The sequence below is a fragment of the Eschscholzia californica genome, unplaced genomic scaffold (genome assembly GCF_041429995.1).
Source record: "Eschscholzia californica isolate CP2 unplaced genomic scaffold, dmEscCali1.0.p SCAF_5, whole genome shotgun sequence".
NCBI lineage: Eukaryota > Viridiplantae > Streptophyta > Magnoliopsida > Ranunculales > Papaveraceae > Eschscholzia > Eschscholzia californica.
In genome coordinates this window covers 33392231-33408707 of record NW_028238472.1, presented here as the reverse complement: position 1 = coordinate 33408707, position 16477 = coordinate 33392231, and the positions used below count along the sequence as shown (strand labels likewise).

Below are 16477 nucleotides of genomic sequence, written 5' to 3'. Positions count from 1 at the left end.
TTCAATGACCGTTCTACCCCTGTGAAAATAGTAAATGTTTTTTGTATCTCCCTCTTCATCTTCTCCACACCAACACCATCACTGACGACAACAACACCACCACCACCGACTTTAGAAACACAGATCCAATCACCACCAAAAAACACAGATTTAATGACCACCTGAACCCAAGAAACACAGATCTGGTCACAAGTTTGACAAATATGATCCAACACAACACCTACACAGATATGGAGGGTTTATATTTCTCAAGCATATGTTAGAGAGAGAAAGAGATAGCGAAAGAGAGACCCATAGAGAGATGTAACCTCGATTAGAAAGAGATAGAGATTCGAGGAGAAGCATAACCTCGGTTAGATAGAAAGATCCGGCGACGTTCAGAGAGAGAGAGAGGGATCCAGTGAGAGTATAACTTCGGTTACATAGAAAGATCCGTCGACAGAGAGAGAGAGATGCCAGAGCCTCCCATCGGCTAGAGAAAGAAAGTTGAAGAAGGAGGCTGCGGAGATAAAATTATTTCAATAGAAGGGCAAGAAAAATTAGGTTTTTATTATTTCAATAGAAGGGCAAGAAAAACCCTAATCTAGGGTTTTTATTATTTCAGTAGAAGGCCAAGAAAAATTAGGCTGCTGGTCTGAGTTGAAATAATAAAAACCCTAATATAGGGTTTTTATTATTTCAATAGAAGGGTAAGAAAAATTAGGCTGCTGGTCTGAGTTGAAAACTTGAAATAATAAAAACCCGGTTTTTATTATTTCAATAGAAGGGCAAGAAAAATTAGGTTTTATTGTGGTCAAATTTATTAACTAGGGGTATATACGTCAAAATCAAAATTCAGATTTCATGATTCAGATTTAAAAAACAAACATCTTAATAGTAAAATAATTCAGCTAATTCAGATTCAGCCAATTCAGTTCAGCCAGTTCAGATTCAGCCAATTCAGATTCAGACGTACAAAAAAAAAAAACAAACAGCACCTTAGTCTCTCAACAAAAAAAAAAAATCACCCAGTTAGAGGTACAATGGTGGTAGGGTAGTTTTATAGGGGCGCCATTTTTGTTAAAAGGCCTTCTTCTTCACCCTTTTGACTTGGTATGTTCTCTTTGACCAAGCTTAGTTACAGGGTCCCTTCTGTGTAAGGATTTATTGGTTTAAGACCCACTTTGAGGGTTTGTTTCACTCATGTTACTTATTTGTTTCCACAAAAATCGAAATCTTATATCTCCCAAAAACTCAAATCCCGAAACACCCATCTTCTTCTCACTCGAATCACTAAGGTCACCCATCACCAGCGAGCTTTAGAAACGACCTCATAGCACCAAGTTCGTGCATCCATCTCATTTTGTTGTTGCCTCCAACTTTGAGTCCAAAAATTGTCTTCTTTGTTGCAAACCACCATGGATGGAGCAAGATCTAGAAATGTTGGGGGAACATCCGAGAACTCTACAAAATCGATTTTTTGACATGATTCAGTCTCCAAATAGGTAAATAAACATTAGTTTCTTAATATATTATTACATGTTTGGTGAATTAGTTTTTTGTTATACGAAGAAAAAAAATAGGTTGAGCACGAAGGGTCTGGTTTAACCAAATTTGTATGTAATGATCAATGGGACCAGACCAATTTGAAGTTTTGAACCCCCAAATAATAGAGATAAACTTCAAAGTTTTTAATCGGTCGGCTCGGGTCGAATTAGTTGGAATTAAGCGATAGGACCATACCGGATCAAACTCCAGTAACACACTTGTTCTTGAGAAGTTGAAACCAATTGTTGAAGGAGGTGTCCTTCGATCAACATGGCAATGCGCTCAATTTGTTGAGTATGACAAATAATGAAGAAGATCGTCAAGTCTTGTCGTTTTAGGGATCGTACTCTTTAGCTAGAAACCAACTGCAATCGACGAATAATTTGGATGCTTCAACTCGACGGAAGATCTGACTCGGGGGAATAGAGATGAGAGATTAAGGATTAGATCCACGTAAAAGTATCCTAAATGATCCGGAAAAAGCCCGGACGAAGATAGCACTAGATAAAGCAAAAAATTGCCAAAAGCTGGTCGAACCCATGGCATGGGTCATGCTAAGGGCAGCCTTTCAAAGGTCTGGGCAAGAGCATGGCCCGCCAGCAACAAGGAGTCCCAGATAAGACAAAGTCCAACTAGATATTCTACTTAGACTAGGACTCTGAGTCTTTTTGTTTCCGATGGAATCCTAGTTTGATTAGGATTCTGACTCTAGGAGACTCTACATAAGGACCTCATTGAGACAGAAATGTGTAAAAGTTTCGCAAGAGAATTTCTGTCTCTGGCTACATTAAGTAGAAGATGAAATAAAGAAAAGTTTCCAACTATCAATTTAATCTAAAGAAGAAGCAGTTTTTTGTCTTCATTGCCAAAGAATGTTCTAGCAGACTTGAAAGGCAAAAGATCAAGTCAATTGCTTAGGTGTCTCAAGTAGAGGAGCTGCACAAGTGGGGTTTTTTATCTTTGGGAAAGACAAACAGTTTAGTATGTGGGAAAGCGATATGAGGTATATTTCTATCCTAACTAGTTCATCTTTAGTTTTGAAATGAGTTCTGGACAACCTAATGTAAGACGTATAGACGTCTGATGTTCCGCTTAGAACATTAAGGGACACCACAACTCGATAGTTGTGTCATATCAAATATCCTAAGGAAATTCGTCTCAACTGCACTTATTTTAACTTCCCAAAAATCAGTATGTTGCTGGAGTTGAAATAGTGTGTCCTTACCGATATTACTTAACAAATTTCGGAGAACGTGAACCAGTAGATGCATTTAAAAACGACATTAGTCCACCATTCTAAAACTAATTTATTTGTCTTCTCTATGCTTCCCAGGACTCAGTTTTGTTCAGCTTTCTCAATTTTCAACCCAAATGACTTCTGTTTCTTCGGACTATTGAGGTATCGATACCCAAATGACTTCTGTTTCTCCCGAGGCCAACCTTGAAATGCCTAGCAATGAGGTTCCTGTTGATAAAGAACAAGATCGCTAAGATATGGGATCAAATGAAGCAGTGGTAAGCATAAACGTTTGTGAGTTTTCAAATTGAACAAGTGTTTGAATCATGAGACCACTTAGTTGAATGGCCAAAGGAAATTGGAAGAAATCACATATCCGTCGTTATTATTGTGAATCCGGTGTGAAGAAAAGTGGTAAAAGATCAAAGATAGGGCTGAGATGTGAAAGAAGTGAGAATATCACATCTTAAGGCGGAATTAATCCTTCAAACAAGGTGTTAATGCCTATGATTGGTAAATCCGCTGGAAGGAGTTAAAAAACAAAGTAGAGCTACAATGAGGAAGAAGATAAAAGAAGATCAAAACAACATGAACGGAAGTGTTACTTGGCCAAGCATGGTCATATTGCAACATTTTGGAATTCCTACTGTTCAACAACAATGATAACAAAACTTCGAGAGCCAAGTCTAATTGGGCACCTTCTCAACAAAAAAGAAAATCGTCACTCCATGACGGAGATAAAGATTTTGGTCAACTGGATTTAACTTAAGAAGTAGACGTGATATTGTTTTGAATTGTTTTTATCCCCCACCCCCCAATCTTCATGCCCGACGTTCCATTGCTACCAACCACCACCAACTTCGACCAACCACATCTCGCCCTTTCTCTCTCGCTGTTCCGGCAATAGAACCATTCGCCGGAACCCCCTTCATCTCACGAACTTGAGAAGGGTTTTCAACAAAACCCTCAACGAGAGTTTCAATATGTAGTCATGTCCGTCATCCACGACAAATCTCAAATCTACTGGTTTCTAGAGACTGAAAACTAGAAGAGAAAGAGAGCGAGAGAAATAGAAACAGAGAAAGAGGGAGAGATGGTAGTAATGGTTGTCGAAAAAAGTACTGGTCGGAAGTTATGGTGGTGAAGGTGAGATAAAGATTGAGGGGCAAATTCAATCAAATAAAATTTTGGACTACAAATTTTGTTTGATTGAATGCTCAAAAGTTGCAGCTAACAGAAACAATAAAAAAAAATTATATCAGCAATTCAATCCTAGTTTATAAAGCCACAGGGAATAACCCAAGATGTTATAAATAAGCAAACAAAAACAGAACCCCTGACATCTGTCATAGTCAAACCTAAAAAAAAAAACTTAACATACCCCTAAATAAAACTTCCTTCCAAATCTTCTATTTCGGCCTTCTACAAATCTCATCTTGAAATGCTTAATAGACCTTTTTCAACTCACCAAAGTATAGAAGATGGAAGTAGAGAGATAATCTAACGCTTGTAACCCTCGAATGTATTATGTATACATACTGACAATAGAAAAAAAAAAAAAAAAAAAAAAAAAAAAAAAAAAAACTCCTCTAAAATGGGAAGACTTGAGCAACAAATATGGATCTAGAGCTCTACTTTTGTTTCTTACACAACAGTAAAAGGACGGCGTACTTATTTGATCGAACTACTTGCCGTCTGGGAATTTCATTTCGTAGTTCAGCGGCAACTGCATAATGTCCCAAAAAACATAAATTGATTAGAACTCCAGCCTAATATTTAGCTTAAACTTTGTGTGCAAGCCTTTATGTGCCTAAGTGTTTGTGTCCACATGTGTGCCTGAGAGAGAGAGAGAGAGAGAGAGAGAGAGAGAGCTCACCATGTAGGTTGCAGTAATCATCTTCCCAGCAAACCACCTACCATGAAGTGAACGCTGTGCACTCATAGCAGCTTGTGTATTTTCAAACCTCAAGTAGACATGCCCAGCGCTATTTCTGTTATCGAACATCGAATGTGAGATCAAGAGTAAGAAATTTTGGGTCCATGATTTTTACTACTCCCTTGGCCTCCAAATATCCACCCTTAGTGGGAAGACTAAATTATCGAAAATTTCCAGTATTTTCACATCTCTTTCTTTGGTGCAAAAATTTGTAGCAAAACTTAGAAAAACAGTAAATGTTAGAAATGAACTTACTTATCCACAAAGATGTGCTTCAATGTTCCATACTTCGAACATTCATCTTGGACGTCTTCTTTGATATCCAAATCAAAATCTGGTTCAGTCTACAACACAAGACAATGATTCATTATAGTAAGTTAAAGAACTCACTAGAATGTAGACAAATGGAATAAACGGACTAGATAAGGTTAGTTTAACAAACCTCCAGCTTAGGATCGAACATATTTTTCAATAATAGGCATTCACTAGGAACACCAATTGTATCAAGAGGCTGTACAGTCGTAGAAGGTACTGCAAGGCCCGTCCCTGGAAAACCTGTCAACGCAGGCGCGACGGGTTGTCCAAGTGGGGTGATAAGTTGAGTAACGGCAGGTGCACCACCAAGGACTGATGTTGGGAAAGTAAGGGGAGATCCAGTGACAACAGGAGTACCGAGTGCACCAGTAATGCTGCAAATAATAATGATAGAACTGAGTTATAGAAGTTTAGATCGACCAAAGCTTAGTAAAATAAAGAGTATTGTGCTGAGAGCTAACCTTGAGGCAGTGCCACTTCTGTCTAACTTCTGCATGAGGATGGCTCTAGAGTGAGCATTGAGAGACTGCAAAGAAAAAGGACCAGTTTTGTTAGATATCAACAGTTACCAGACAGCAAAGAAATAAAACTTCTGCATCAGATTCTTGTGTTTAACATCGTCCAAGTACTTGCAGCGGGAGATTTGGGGCTCACTGTAAGCCCCAAAGCCTCGAAAGAAACCAAACTAATATGGCAGACAAACACTCGACAGGGCCCACCAGCCATGAGATGGTCATCCCCGGCCCCATGCTGATGGGCCAGGCCGTCGCAAGACTTCTGAGCTCTGTCCCAGTACAGCAACAGCCTGTTTGTAGACCATGCCCCTGGTATGACCGGCACAGCCTGTTGGAACTCTAGCTTTTTGCTGGATGTGGAACTCTATTTTTTTGATGGATGTGGAACTCTAAATAAGGATTATCTAGTTTTATTTTGGATCAGATTTGGATATACTAGTACACATATCCAAATCCAATAAATATTCGATAAGATATTCGAATTTCCTGATTTTTCGGATACATATAGAATATGAATTTTTTGCTATCCTTTGACAAGATTTAAATATCCATATCATAAAGTTTCAAAAAATAGAGCCATATCAATATAATTTTCAACATATTTAAGAAACAAACAAATATGAAATAACTAACCAAGCCTCCACCATCATCATCATCAAAATCACCAGGATTGGCACCAACATCTTGCATCCCCGCTTGATCTGAGACACTTGATACCTATAGAAAAAACAGTACACGCAATTATAAGATAAGCAAACAGAATTAACAGATAATACAATAATACAAACATTACCATTTCTCCTACATTTTTGCAAGTGGTATAATAGTCCTAAATGACTGCATATGAAGCCAATCTAGATTTTGTTTCTTACATCATACTGCACTTTGACAGGCTTTTCCAGCTTTAACTGTTACTCTCACCTTAGGAATTTATGACTTCGCTCTTCTGTTTTTGACGTGTTCGTCTCATCAATCACTAGGAAAAGATAATAACCAAGTAGCTTACCTTGATAATCCGCCCTGCAATGTCTAGTTGTCCATTTAAACTTTGAGCAGCTCTAGCATCTTCGAGACGAGCGAACTGAGACACGCCACTTTAATACATTAGACTACAAGTTGAATAAAAAGAACTAAATGTAAAGTTTCAAAAAAAAAAAGAACTAAATGTATTGTTACTATACTCACTTGGATAAAACCAAATCCCTTGCATTGCCCAGTCTCTTGGTCACGAGGCAATTGCACCAACTCTACATGACCAAATGGTTCAAATACCTGGAACAGTAAGCAGAATAGTTAACATCAAAGTAGTTTCCTCGAGGAGATCAAAAGTTTGGATTACACGATATCCGGTACAACAAAATAATCATTATCATTAACTACAATTGCGGTGACTGGATATTACATATTTACATGTAAGCTTACCTCGTAATTTGGATCAATTTCTGGTTTGCTAAGTCTTGGTTACTTGGTTCGACAAATAATGGAAAAAAGAAAATATGCCCAATACACCTAAGGTGATCAGGGGCTGACTACACACACACACACACACACACACACACACACACACACACACAGTCACCTATCAATTCAATGTTTTCAATATTAATTCAAAGTTTTCAAAAAATCTATTATAATAAAACAGGTCAGTAGGTTATCCAGGGGATAAGTCTGGTCGTCCATTTTCATTGAAAGTTTGATAAAGATCACATCCGACGATTGATATAAAATCTCCATGTAAATCGACTCAAAACAGGAGGGTATTAGTGTCAACGATTAAATCAGTTAAAATCCACCTAAAATATCTCAACACCCCCATGATTTCTCTCTTTCTCTCTCCTTTTTCTCTCCCTTTCTAACTTCTAAATAATTTCCTACTCTCCCTTTTAAATTTTTCTTCTTCTTTCTGAGAAAAAAATCTAAATATCATCTTTATCTTCTTTCTTCCGAATTAAATGTGATCTACCAGCATAGCCAATAGGGATTTGGGCGTCCGTAGTATGAACTATAAACATACACAGACACATAGTTATACACATATATACTCAATAATAAAAATTATACTTATTTAATCATTATACATCATGAACTAGCCAGCTAATCAACAAATTAACAACAGAGTATTCAAAGTACTAGAAAACTTAATTGTCTAAATGAACAATCTCTAAAGTCCATACTGGTCATTTTCACAAAACAGACTCCAGAAATATAAAAATAGGGCCCTTTGTTACAATATGCCTCTCGAAATCCAACACTAGTTGACAACTTGATTTTCTTTTTTTTGAAACATTGAATGAATATATGAGAAAACTGAATTATAACGAGCTTTGGAGCTAGGCTACATCTTACAACATCCAAGCTTCCCAATTGTCAATGAAGTTTCTATACAATATCATTTCAGCCAAATTAAGGTTTCTAGACCAATGGGATAGAATCCCTTCTACATCCTCTTCCCCTAGGTTAGTACAAAAATTTTCTTCCTTGAAATATTTGATATTTCTATCTCTCCAAATCCCCATATAATTGCTTTTGCGGTAATATTAATTTCCTTCCGCTTCTTCACTTTCTTTACTACTTGCCACTGGTCCCACGTCTTCAATTTGTTAGTTGACAACTTGATCAATCTCAATTCTTAACAAAGATCTATAGTTAATAAATGCCATTGGATCAAACTCGCCGGGACACATACTTCATTTTTACTTTTGAATGCTCGATATAGGTTTTTCTTCCTCACATTTTGACACAACAGGCAAGGACAACCATACATGTCAAGTGAAATAACCTTCTGCAGACTGAATAATTGCCAAACAAAACGCTTTCACATAAAGCACCATTAACCTAAGTCTTAATGACGGTGTGCCTCTGATAGAACAACTAATAACGGACAAATAATTGATATGGATGGATTCTACCCCCCCCCCCCCCCCCCCCCCCAAACCAGTACTAATGTGAAACAACATAAAGCATGGCTATGATTCTTAACCATAACCAATCAATTTTGGAGCAAGACAGTCAAAAGTACTAACCAGTCGAAGTTGATCTTCGGTGATGTTGGAGTGTAAATTCCCTACATATAACCTTCTAGCTCCTCCCGAGTAGGGTACCACAGCACCACCTGGTCCTACGACAGTAGTAGTTGACTGAACCAGATTCTTTTCAGCCTCTGATGGTTTAACCATAACTGGTTGACCAAGAAGCGGCTGACCAGAAAGAGCAATTGCCATAGGAACAGACATTGCATCATAAAATTCAATATACCTGCACGACAGATAAAAAATTTATGTTACAATGTTGAGAAGCATGTAGCATGCCGAGCAAGGTTGTCAAAGCGTCAATCGTATCGTAAATCGATTTGCAATTTACTAAATCGTATCGTAAATCGTTTTGCAATTTACTAAATCGTATCGTATCTGTGAATCCAAAATCGTATTAATAAGTTGCTGATTTATATTAGTATAATCTAATACAATAATAAATTACTGATTTTACACATATCTAATATGATATCACTAACATGTTAGTATTATACTTATTAGTAAACCATAAAAAATAGTAATCACTATAGAAAGAAAAGGAAAAAAAAGTCTTGGATAGTAAAAATACAAAAATAGCAACTCTAACCCATAATATAACAAAACAGTAAAAGTGACCTACTGTCAAAATATAATATAATAATCAAAAAATAGAAAAGTTAATAAAAAAGAAGATTGAAGAAAAAGAAAGAAAACAAAATCAAAAGTTAAAGAGAAAGAAACTCGGTCTCTAAAGAGAGAGAACTGTATACTCATTTTAGAAAGAGAGAAAGAGAGAGAGAGAGAGAGAGAGAGAGAGAGAGAGAGAGAGAGAGAGAGAGAGAGAGAGAGAGAAACCATGAAAAAGAGTTCAAGAACCAGGAAATCAGTAATCAAAATTAAAGCTCAAGGTGATTAGGGTTTTAGATGAAGGTGAAGCTAAAGTCTTTCTTCTTCTTTTATAACTTCTTTCTCCTGATTTTTCTATTTTATATAAAATCCCCCTTTATTTATTTAATTAGGGCTCTGATCTCTAATCAGAAACTTAAACCCCTTTAGCTTTTGGCCGAGTTTTGGATCGTGGAATTCATTTTGAATCCCACGATTCACGACTCGGTGAACGATTTAATAAGAAAATCGTGTGATTCTCCGTTAGGTACGATTTAGATCGAAACCCTACCGATTCAATTTAACTCGTACGATTTGGATCCCAAATTGTACGATATTAACACCATTGATGCCAAGCCTAATATAGGAGAAAGTCCCTAACTTACAAAAAGTAACTCAAAAAGTCCATAACAACTCCTCCGGCATGAAAATTTAAGAAGTGCGAATCACATAAAGAGACTTACCCAACTCCCTTGGAACGTCTTGAGTTTCGATCCATTATGAGACGGACATCTCGCACCTAATGCAAGTTATAAAGCGTCAATAAAAGTACATGTAAGATGTATGAGCCACTAGCAACTTTGAAAATCATGAACTTATAATACACAGAAAGACTGCTATATGACTGTCTGCCACTGTTGAATGCATTGGTTTACTCATTAAAGATGTAATACCATAAGATCACCCATAGGCTCTATTAGGGACAAGAACCCCAAACCCATAAATACAATATCATAACTATAAACCAAGAAATGAAATTTGAAATTTCGGTTGCGGTGGAAATTTCAGTTGTGATGGAAATATTTCAGTCAGTGGGGAAATTTTACAAATCTATGGAAATGATAAAAATGACATTCAATTGTATATAACAAGATTTTTTAGTCATAATGAAGCATATAAGGGGCAAACATAACGGAGTCTGTTAGTTTGATGGTTTATTTGCAATAAGACAGTTATGCCGGAGGGTATATTGAATAATATGGGGCTGCCTATTTCAATTGGGTGTGTTTAACATTTTGTAAGTCTGTAAAATATTGAGGCCTCTGATGTCGTAGTACATCAAAATTTGTATTTCATCTTCCCAGAAAAAATTTGTAAGAAAGATGTAGGAACTTGCTTTGTTCCCAAAGCAGCAAGATGCTCCGTTTCCAATCCAGCAACTTAATTGTTTGAACTCTTCATCTTTCTCAATCTTTTCTCTTTCTTTGCTAGATTTTTTAAAACGGTATCTTTCTTTACAAGATTACCAAAATGAACACTATTGATTTCAAACAAATCGAGGTAGGATATCATTTCTTGCTTGCCTTAGTGGAGATGAATTTAAAGACAATAACCACACTGTAATAGCAGAAATGAAGTTGAAGGAATCAGTTAGGTGTGCTTCTTTTTTTTAATCTCTTTCTCTCTATCATTATAAAACTCATTCAGATTTGAGAAACCTGAGTCGGTGAGTCCTTTCAGTATTATTCAACAATTTTTACCGCTTTACAATTTTTTTTTTGTCAATTTCAGTTGAGAAATGAAATTTCGGTCAAAATCCTTAAATTTCTGTCGAAATCCTTAAACTCCGGCAGAAATCTGGCAAGAAAATAATGTAACCGCCTTTTTGTGTAGGTTTCTTTGAAAACCCAATTCTGTAAAAGCTGATGAGGCAAAGGCAATACGTCAATTGTGAACATAACATGAGAACAATTTCGACATTCACTCAAGTTAGTAGTTACACAGTTACACCCCATAAGCATGCAGTAGAGAAAACTAAAAGCTCGTAAAAACTAACCTTGCCAGCCTTCGAAAAAAAATCGTATACATCTCTCTCATCTGCCCTTAAGCAAATCTGCCAATAATGTCGGAGATATATAAGCAGCAATTGAACTTCTACAGCATAGATGATAGAAGCGCACAGACTACAGAACATGAATACAAATGAAACATTAGCATACCTGATAAGCAAACACAGTCCTTTGATCACGTTCGGGATCAGCCTCAGGCTCTGCAACTTCTTCTTTTTTATCCCTATAGCGTCTGCAAGCAAGATGAAATACACAATTTCAAGTCGGTCAAAAAAAAAAAATTATAATGTCTAACATGTTAAGGATGCAAGTTCAGTTGATCAACAGCCAACACATATGAAGTTGTGAAATCTAAAACATGAAGTGTGCACAAATTAGAATTGGGGCCAAATCCAAGTATTGCACGAACATATCCACGACATATATTACAGAAGATAACTGCAAGAAACAACCAACAAAAGGAGATGGTAAATAAAATTAGGTTTCAACAACTAAAACAAATTTAATAGAATAGCTAGTGAAGTAGATAGAAAGCAAGTCCTTGATGATGATACATGACATGATGTTTCTTCTCCAAAACTCATAGAAGGTATGCGGTATTTCATAAGGTTGAGTGAATCACCACTTAACATTTCCTTTATTGGCATTCCCATCAATTATGAACCTGATAAAATCTTATACCTCCAGTAAAAGCACAAATATATTAAAACATCAAAGGCCAAAGTATAGGTCTTTGCATATAACAAGTATGGAGCTGTTAACCTGTCGAAATTCTACATCAAACTGCATTAAGACTAAAAGGGCTGTCCTAACCTCTAATCCTATTAGCAGAGAACAACATTAGGGTGATCTTTTCAGGATTCTTCTTTTTTTTTTTTGAAAAATTTGAATTAATATTAAGAGAGAAAAAAGAGAACTACAAGGACCGGACAAAAACTAAAGCAAAACAACTGTCCCAAACATTACATCAAGACATCCTCCCATTTAGAGATGAAATCGAAACAGGATTTATCTCTCGCCCAGGCTAATTGCCTACTCCAATGAAATAGAATGATAAGAACATCCTCAATCTCCAGAATAGAATGAAATCGAAACAGGATTCTTGCACATGCTGCTACCTAAGAAACACAAAAGAACCAGTTCTTCCTATAACTGAACAATTATCAATAATTACAACCAAATCATTTCAACCTTTTCCAGAAAACAAGTTACTATTGGTGCCCTATAACCTTTAAAGACTGTGATCTAAGCTTTGTGTAAATAAGCACTTAAGTTATCCTCCATATGCCTAGACGAGTATTAGCAGATAAGGAACAATCAATCCTACTTATAAGGAGTACAGGCGAAAAAATTTGAAAGCCAAACTACAAAAGGAGCATAAGGCAGGACTAAAACGAGACATAAATATTTCCATTTGTTAAGAAGCTTAATTTAACCTAGAAGATGTAGTATATGCGAAACAAAATGCTTTACTACAAAAGATAACGTTCAAACAACAATACTCTCTTCAAAAGAAATACGATCCCCAGTTTTTAATTCTGAGATCAAGAAGTATGAAAGCAGATGTACAATTTTCAAAGACAATCCTAAGGAAGCATACAAATGGCATTCTTGGGTAAAAGAAAATCAATGAGCAAGGTGCTAACGGGAGAAAGTAGAAGATTTATTCCATTTGTGGGACACAACAGAATCAAGTGATGAATGCCCCATCAAGAGGAATGACTACAAAAAACTGTGGGATATCTGGACGGAAACCTGGACATCGAGTTTGAAAATATTGCATAATCTTTTAACTAGACATGGGACAAGTGGGACAAAGGATTCTTGCTAGATATTCGTTAAGGTACTAAAATATTCGCAAGACCCTCTATAAACCAATCAAAATATATGTCCTACAAAATATTATTGCAGGTCAGGCAGCCAACTGAACACCCACTCCCTCACACGTATTAGAAGATGAAGTGCTTCTGTGAAGCAAAGCAAATTATCCCCAAGCGGCATTCTGCAGAACAAATACAATTAAGCGGTTAAGCCATTGTGTTCTGATGTGGAGGATAACCAAAATCATAACATGACATCACCCTGATTGTCAAAACCTCAGACACATCAACAACGCCGATTCTGTTAAGCATGTCTAGGAAGAACGAACATTTTAAACTCATAACCTGAGTTCTTGCCTGGCTCAGTTGCCAGAATGACCATCTGATGATTGCCCTAGCGTATCTGCGAGTTCCCACAATCTAATGTTCAATATTCAGAAATTCCAGCACTTCTATAATAGTACAACTAAATCGAAATTGAGAATTAGGTGCAGTTCAAATTTCCACTTCAATAAAAACAAAGAAGCCATAATCATGTGAGTTAACAACGTGGTCATTAAGTAGATCCCTCCGGAAAGTATTAAATAGATGTGCCACTCAACCACTCATATGCTCCATTCTGAACCACAGGCATAGTCGATCATTGAAATCAATCAACACTGAACAAAAGAATAAGCTCTTTAAGCTCAGTGTACCAATAGAAATCAAGCACATCTTCCCACAAAATAAAATGCAAACCCAAGTTAGAGTCCCATTGGGCTTCTATCGGTAGTCAGTACCCCCATTACCTAACCAACAACTCCTGTTATACAAATTATGATTCAATTCAAATGACCCATCTGAAATAAAAGTAGTTCAAATTGGGTAGAAACAAACGAGTGAGCATTGCAAGTGGGGTTTTGTCTTGCGCACTGAAGTCATAAAATCCAAGAGTTTCAACCAGCATTAAACCCTAATGCAGAGTATGCAGCCAAGAAAACTAGAAATAGTTCTCTTCCAAGACATGGCTATAATTTTTTAAGATGCCAATTTTAAGCATATCTTGCAGAAATTAAGTAAATATAGAAAGATACATAGAAGTTACCTGCTCTCCCGTTCTTTCTCCCTTAATTCCCTCTCTCTTTCTCTCTCTCTTTCTTTGCTCTTCTCTCTTTCTCTCTCCCATTCAGAATCCCTAACACGGTCACTGTGATGTCTGACAGAGCTGCTCCTGCTACGACGTGATCGATCACGATCTTTATCATCTCTCTCACTTCCTCGTTCACGTTCTCTAACTCGATCAAGATCCTTCTCTCGCTCCTTTTCTCTGTCCTTCCCGTTCCTTTCTCTCTCTCTATCTCTATCCTTGTCTCTGTGTTCTCTGCTGCTTCTGTGCCGGTCTCTCTCGCTCCTATCTTTCTCAGACCTCTCTCCATCTCTCTCTCGGTGATCAGGAGATGCTCGGTGCCGTGAAGAACTCTTCTCTCTACGTCGTCTGTCATGATCACGACTCTCATCTCCAGATTTCGATCGCTTAGACCGTTTATCCAAATCATCTTCGTCATTTTCATCACTCCTGTGCCTAGAACTCTTCCGATCTTTTTCCCCTGATCTATGAACAGAGTCGTCGTCGCCATTTGCTGTACTTTTCTCGGATTTCTCCTTCGGCAATTCAGGATTTTCAACTGTTTTCTCTAAGTATTCATACTCATCGAAATCCATCGGAGAAGAAATCAAAACAGAAATCGAAAGTGTAATCAACAATCCTTTCTTCTTCCCCAGGCGAAAACCTAATACCGGCAAAAAAATTGTACGCTGGAAAACGAAAAACCTCAGTAGACAAGGAATTAGACTGAGAATGGGGGAACTGTTACTCGCAAAATTGTTTAAAAAACCCTAGATATAAATAGGGGTGGGAATCGGGCGGGTTCGGTCGGGCTCGGACAATTGTGTCTCAAACTCGGGCGGATCGGGCTCGAGAGTATCATGTCCGATCGGGCTATCGGGCATTTCGGGCCGGACAAATGTTGACATATTTGTGCCCGCGGCCCGGTTCTACCCGCGAGCCCGCTCGGGCTCTAGCGGGCACGGGCGGACGGGTCGCGGGTTATGTCAAAAAAACTATTAATTAAAAGTGTAAACTCTAAAACCCTAAATCGTCTAATTTCTGAGAAAAACCCTAAATGGTGGGGATCCAACTTTCTCCCCACCATTGATTTCAGAAGGGAGAAAGTTGGATCCCCACCATTTAGGGTTTTTCTCAGAAATTAGAAGATTTAGGGTTTTAGAGTTTACACTTTTAATTAATAGTTTTTTTGACATAACCCGCGACCCGTCCGCCCGTGCCCGCTAGAGCCCGAGCGGGCTCGCGGGTAGAACCGGGCCGCGGGCACAAATATGTCAACATTTGTCCGGCCCGAAATGCCCGATAGCCCGATCGGACATGATACTCTCGAGCCCGATCCGCCCGAGTCCGAGACACAATTGTCCGAGCCCGACCGAACCCGCCCGATTCCCACCCCTAGATATAAATGGGACCGAAATGGATAAGAAAGCAACCTTGGCCATTTCTAATAAAATGGGGCAACTTGTAGAAGTATACCGAGCGAAGGGGCAATTTGCAAAAATATAATTTTGATTTTCACAAAGGTTATTTTTCAAATGGCCCCTAACTTATGAACAGCTTCCAGCATAGCCCCTTATATCAAAAATAATATTCAGATGACCCCTTTTTTGCCACGTCAAAAGACCGTTACTTTATATTTCCGCTCCCTCATTTAATTCTCCGACATAAATAATTTTCTCTCACTCTCTCTCTCTTCTTTAAAAACTCTCTTTCTTCCCTAAAAACTCGCTCTCTTATCATTTGTTTATCTTTCTAAAAACTTTTGTTCTCTAAAATCTTTTTAGAAAGAAAAGGGTGAATATTAACCATTGACGTCCTAAAATTTTGGTTATAATTTGATTGAGAAAACGAGAAGCCAATATCATCAAGATGACCATAGAACAACTTGATTTTCATTGTCATCCATCACCATCTTCTTCATCAACGTCTTCATCATCATCAAATTCATGACCATGGAACAACTTGATTTTCATCGCCTTCATCATCTTCATCATATTGATGGTGTCGGCAATTGACACAACTTAATGTTCCAAAGGAAAAATGGGTTACTGGTAGCTTCCATCTCACCAGTATTTTCACTTTCCTTCAGTCTTAGCAGTGATCAAAATTTTGACTCTCCTCTCTCTGAAAAGATTTTAGAGAGACGAAGTTTTTAGAGAAAAAAATATGTCAGAGAATTAAATGAAAGTTAATTTTGGGAAAGAAAATATAAAGTTAATGGCAAAAAGGGACCCGTCTAGATTTTTGATAAACTAATAGGCTATGCAGGAATTGAGCTAGTCGTAAATTAAGATCTATTTGGGAAATAACCCTTTTTCACAAGGGCACCCACCAGC

General features: G+C 37.5%; 1 protein-coding gene across 5 annotated transcripts; it reads right to left on the bottom strand.

Moving 5' to 3' along the window:
• Positions 1-4040: 4040 nt before the first annotated feature.
• LOC147538717 (uncharacterized) lies at positions 4041-15895 on the bottom strand. Of its 5 annotated transcripts, none has more exons than XR_015225359.1 (15): positions 15535-15660; positions 14121-14911; positions 11367-11448; positions 11204-11260; positions 9891-9946; positions 8554-8785; positions 6716-6802; positions 6537-6611; positions 6164-6247; positions 5477-5541; positions 5143-5389; positions 4956-5044; positions 4641-4755; positions 4233-4490; positions 4041-4147 (listed from the first exon to the last, which is right to left on the bottom strand). XR_015225359.1 is itself a non-coding variant. In XM_086641008.1 (15 exons), exons 3-15 carry the CDS (start codon positions 11550-11552, stop codon positions 4449-4451), a joined length of 1242 nt encoding a protein of 413 aa, XP_086497134.1. In that variant the 5' UTR covers positions 11553-11654; positions 11771-12081; positions 12325-13218; the 3' UTR covers positions 4041-4448. The 5 variants fall into 5 exon arrangements, 3 of the variants coding, with proteins under 3 accessions (XP_086497134.1, XP_086497132.1, XP_086497133.1); XR_015225360.1 differs by lacking the exons at positions 14121-14911; positions 15535-15660 and adding exons at positions 11542-11654; positions 13113-13218; XM_086641008.1 differs by lacking the exons at positions 14121-14911; positions 15535-15660 and adding exons at positions 11542-11654; positions 11771-12081; positions 12325-13218 and having other exon boundaries at positions 4041-4490.
• Positions 15896-16477: the final 582 nt, after the last annotated feature.

Bases quoted from the DNA above. Each gene is read 5' to 3' on its own strand.
- LOC147538717 (XM_086641006.1), bottom strand. From the start codon at position 14,737: ATGGATTTCGATGAGTATGAATACTTAGAGAAAACAGTTGAAAATCCT. The intron at 8,786-9,890 runs GTAAGTCTCTTT...TCTGTCGTGCAG, and splicing joins AGACGTTCCAAGGGAGTTGG to GTATATTGAATTTTATGATG. The intron at 6,803-8,553 runs GTTAGTACTTTT...TTACTGTTCCAG, and splicing joins CCGAAGATCAACTTCGACTG to GTATTTGAACCATTTGGTCA.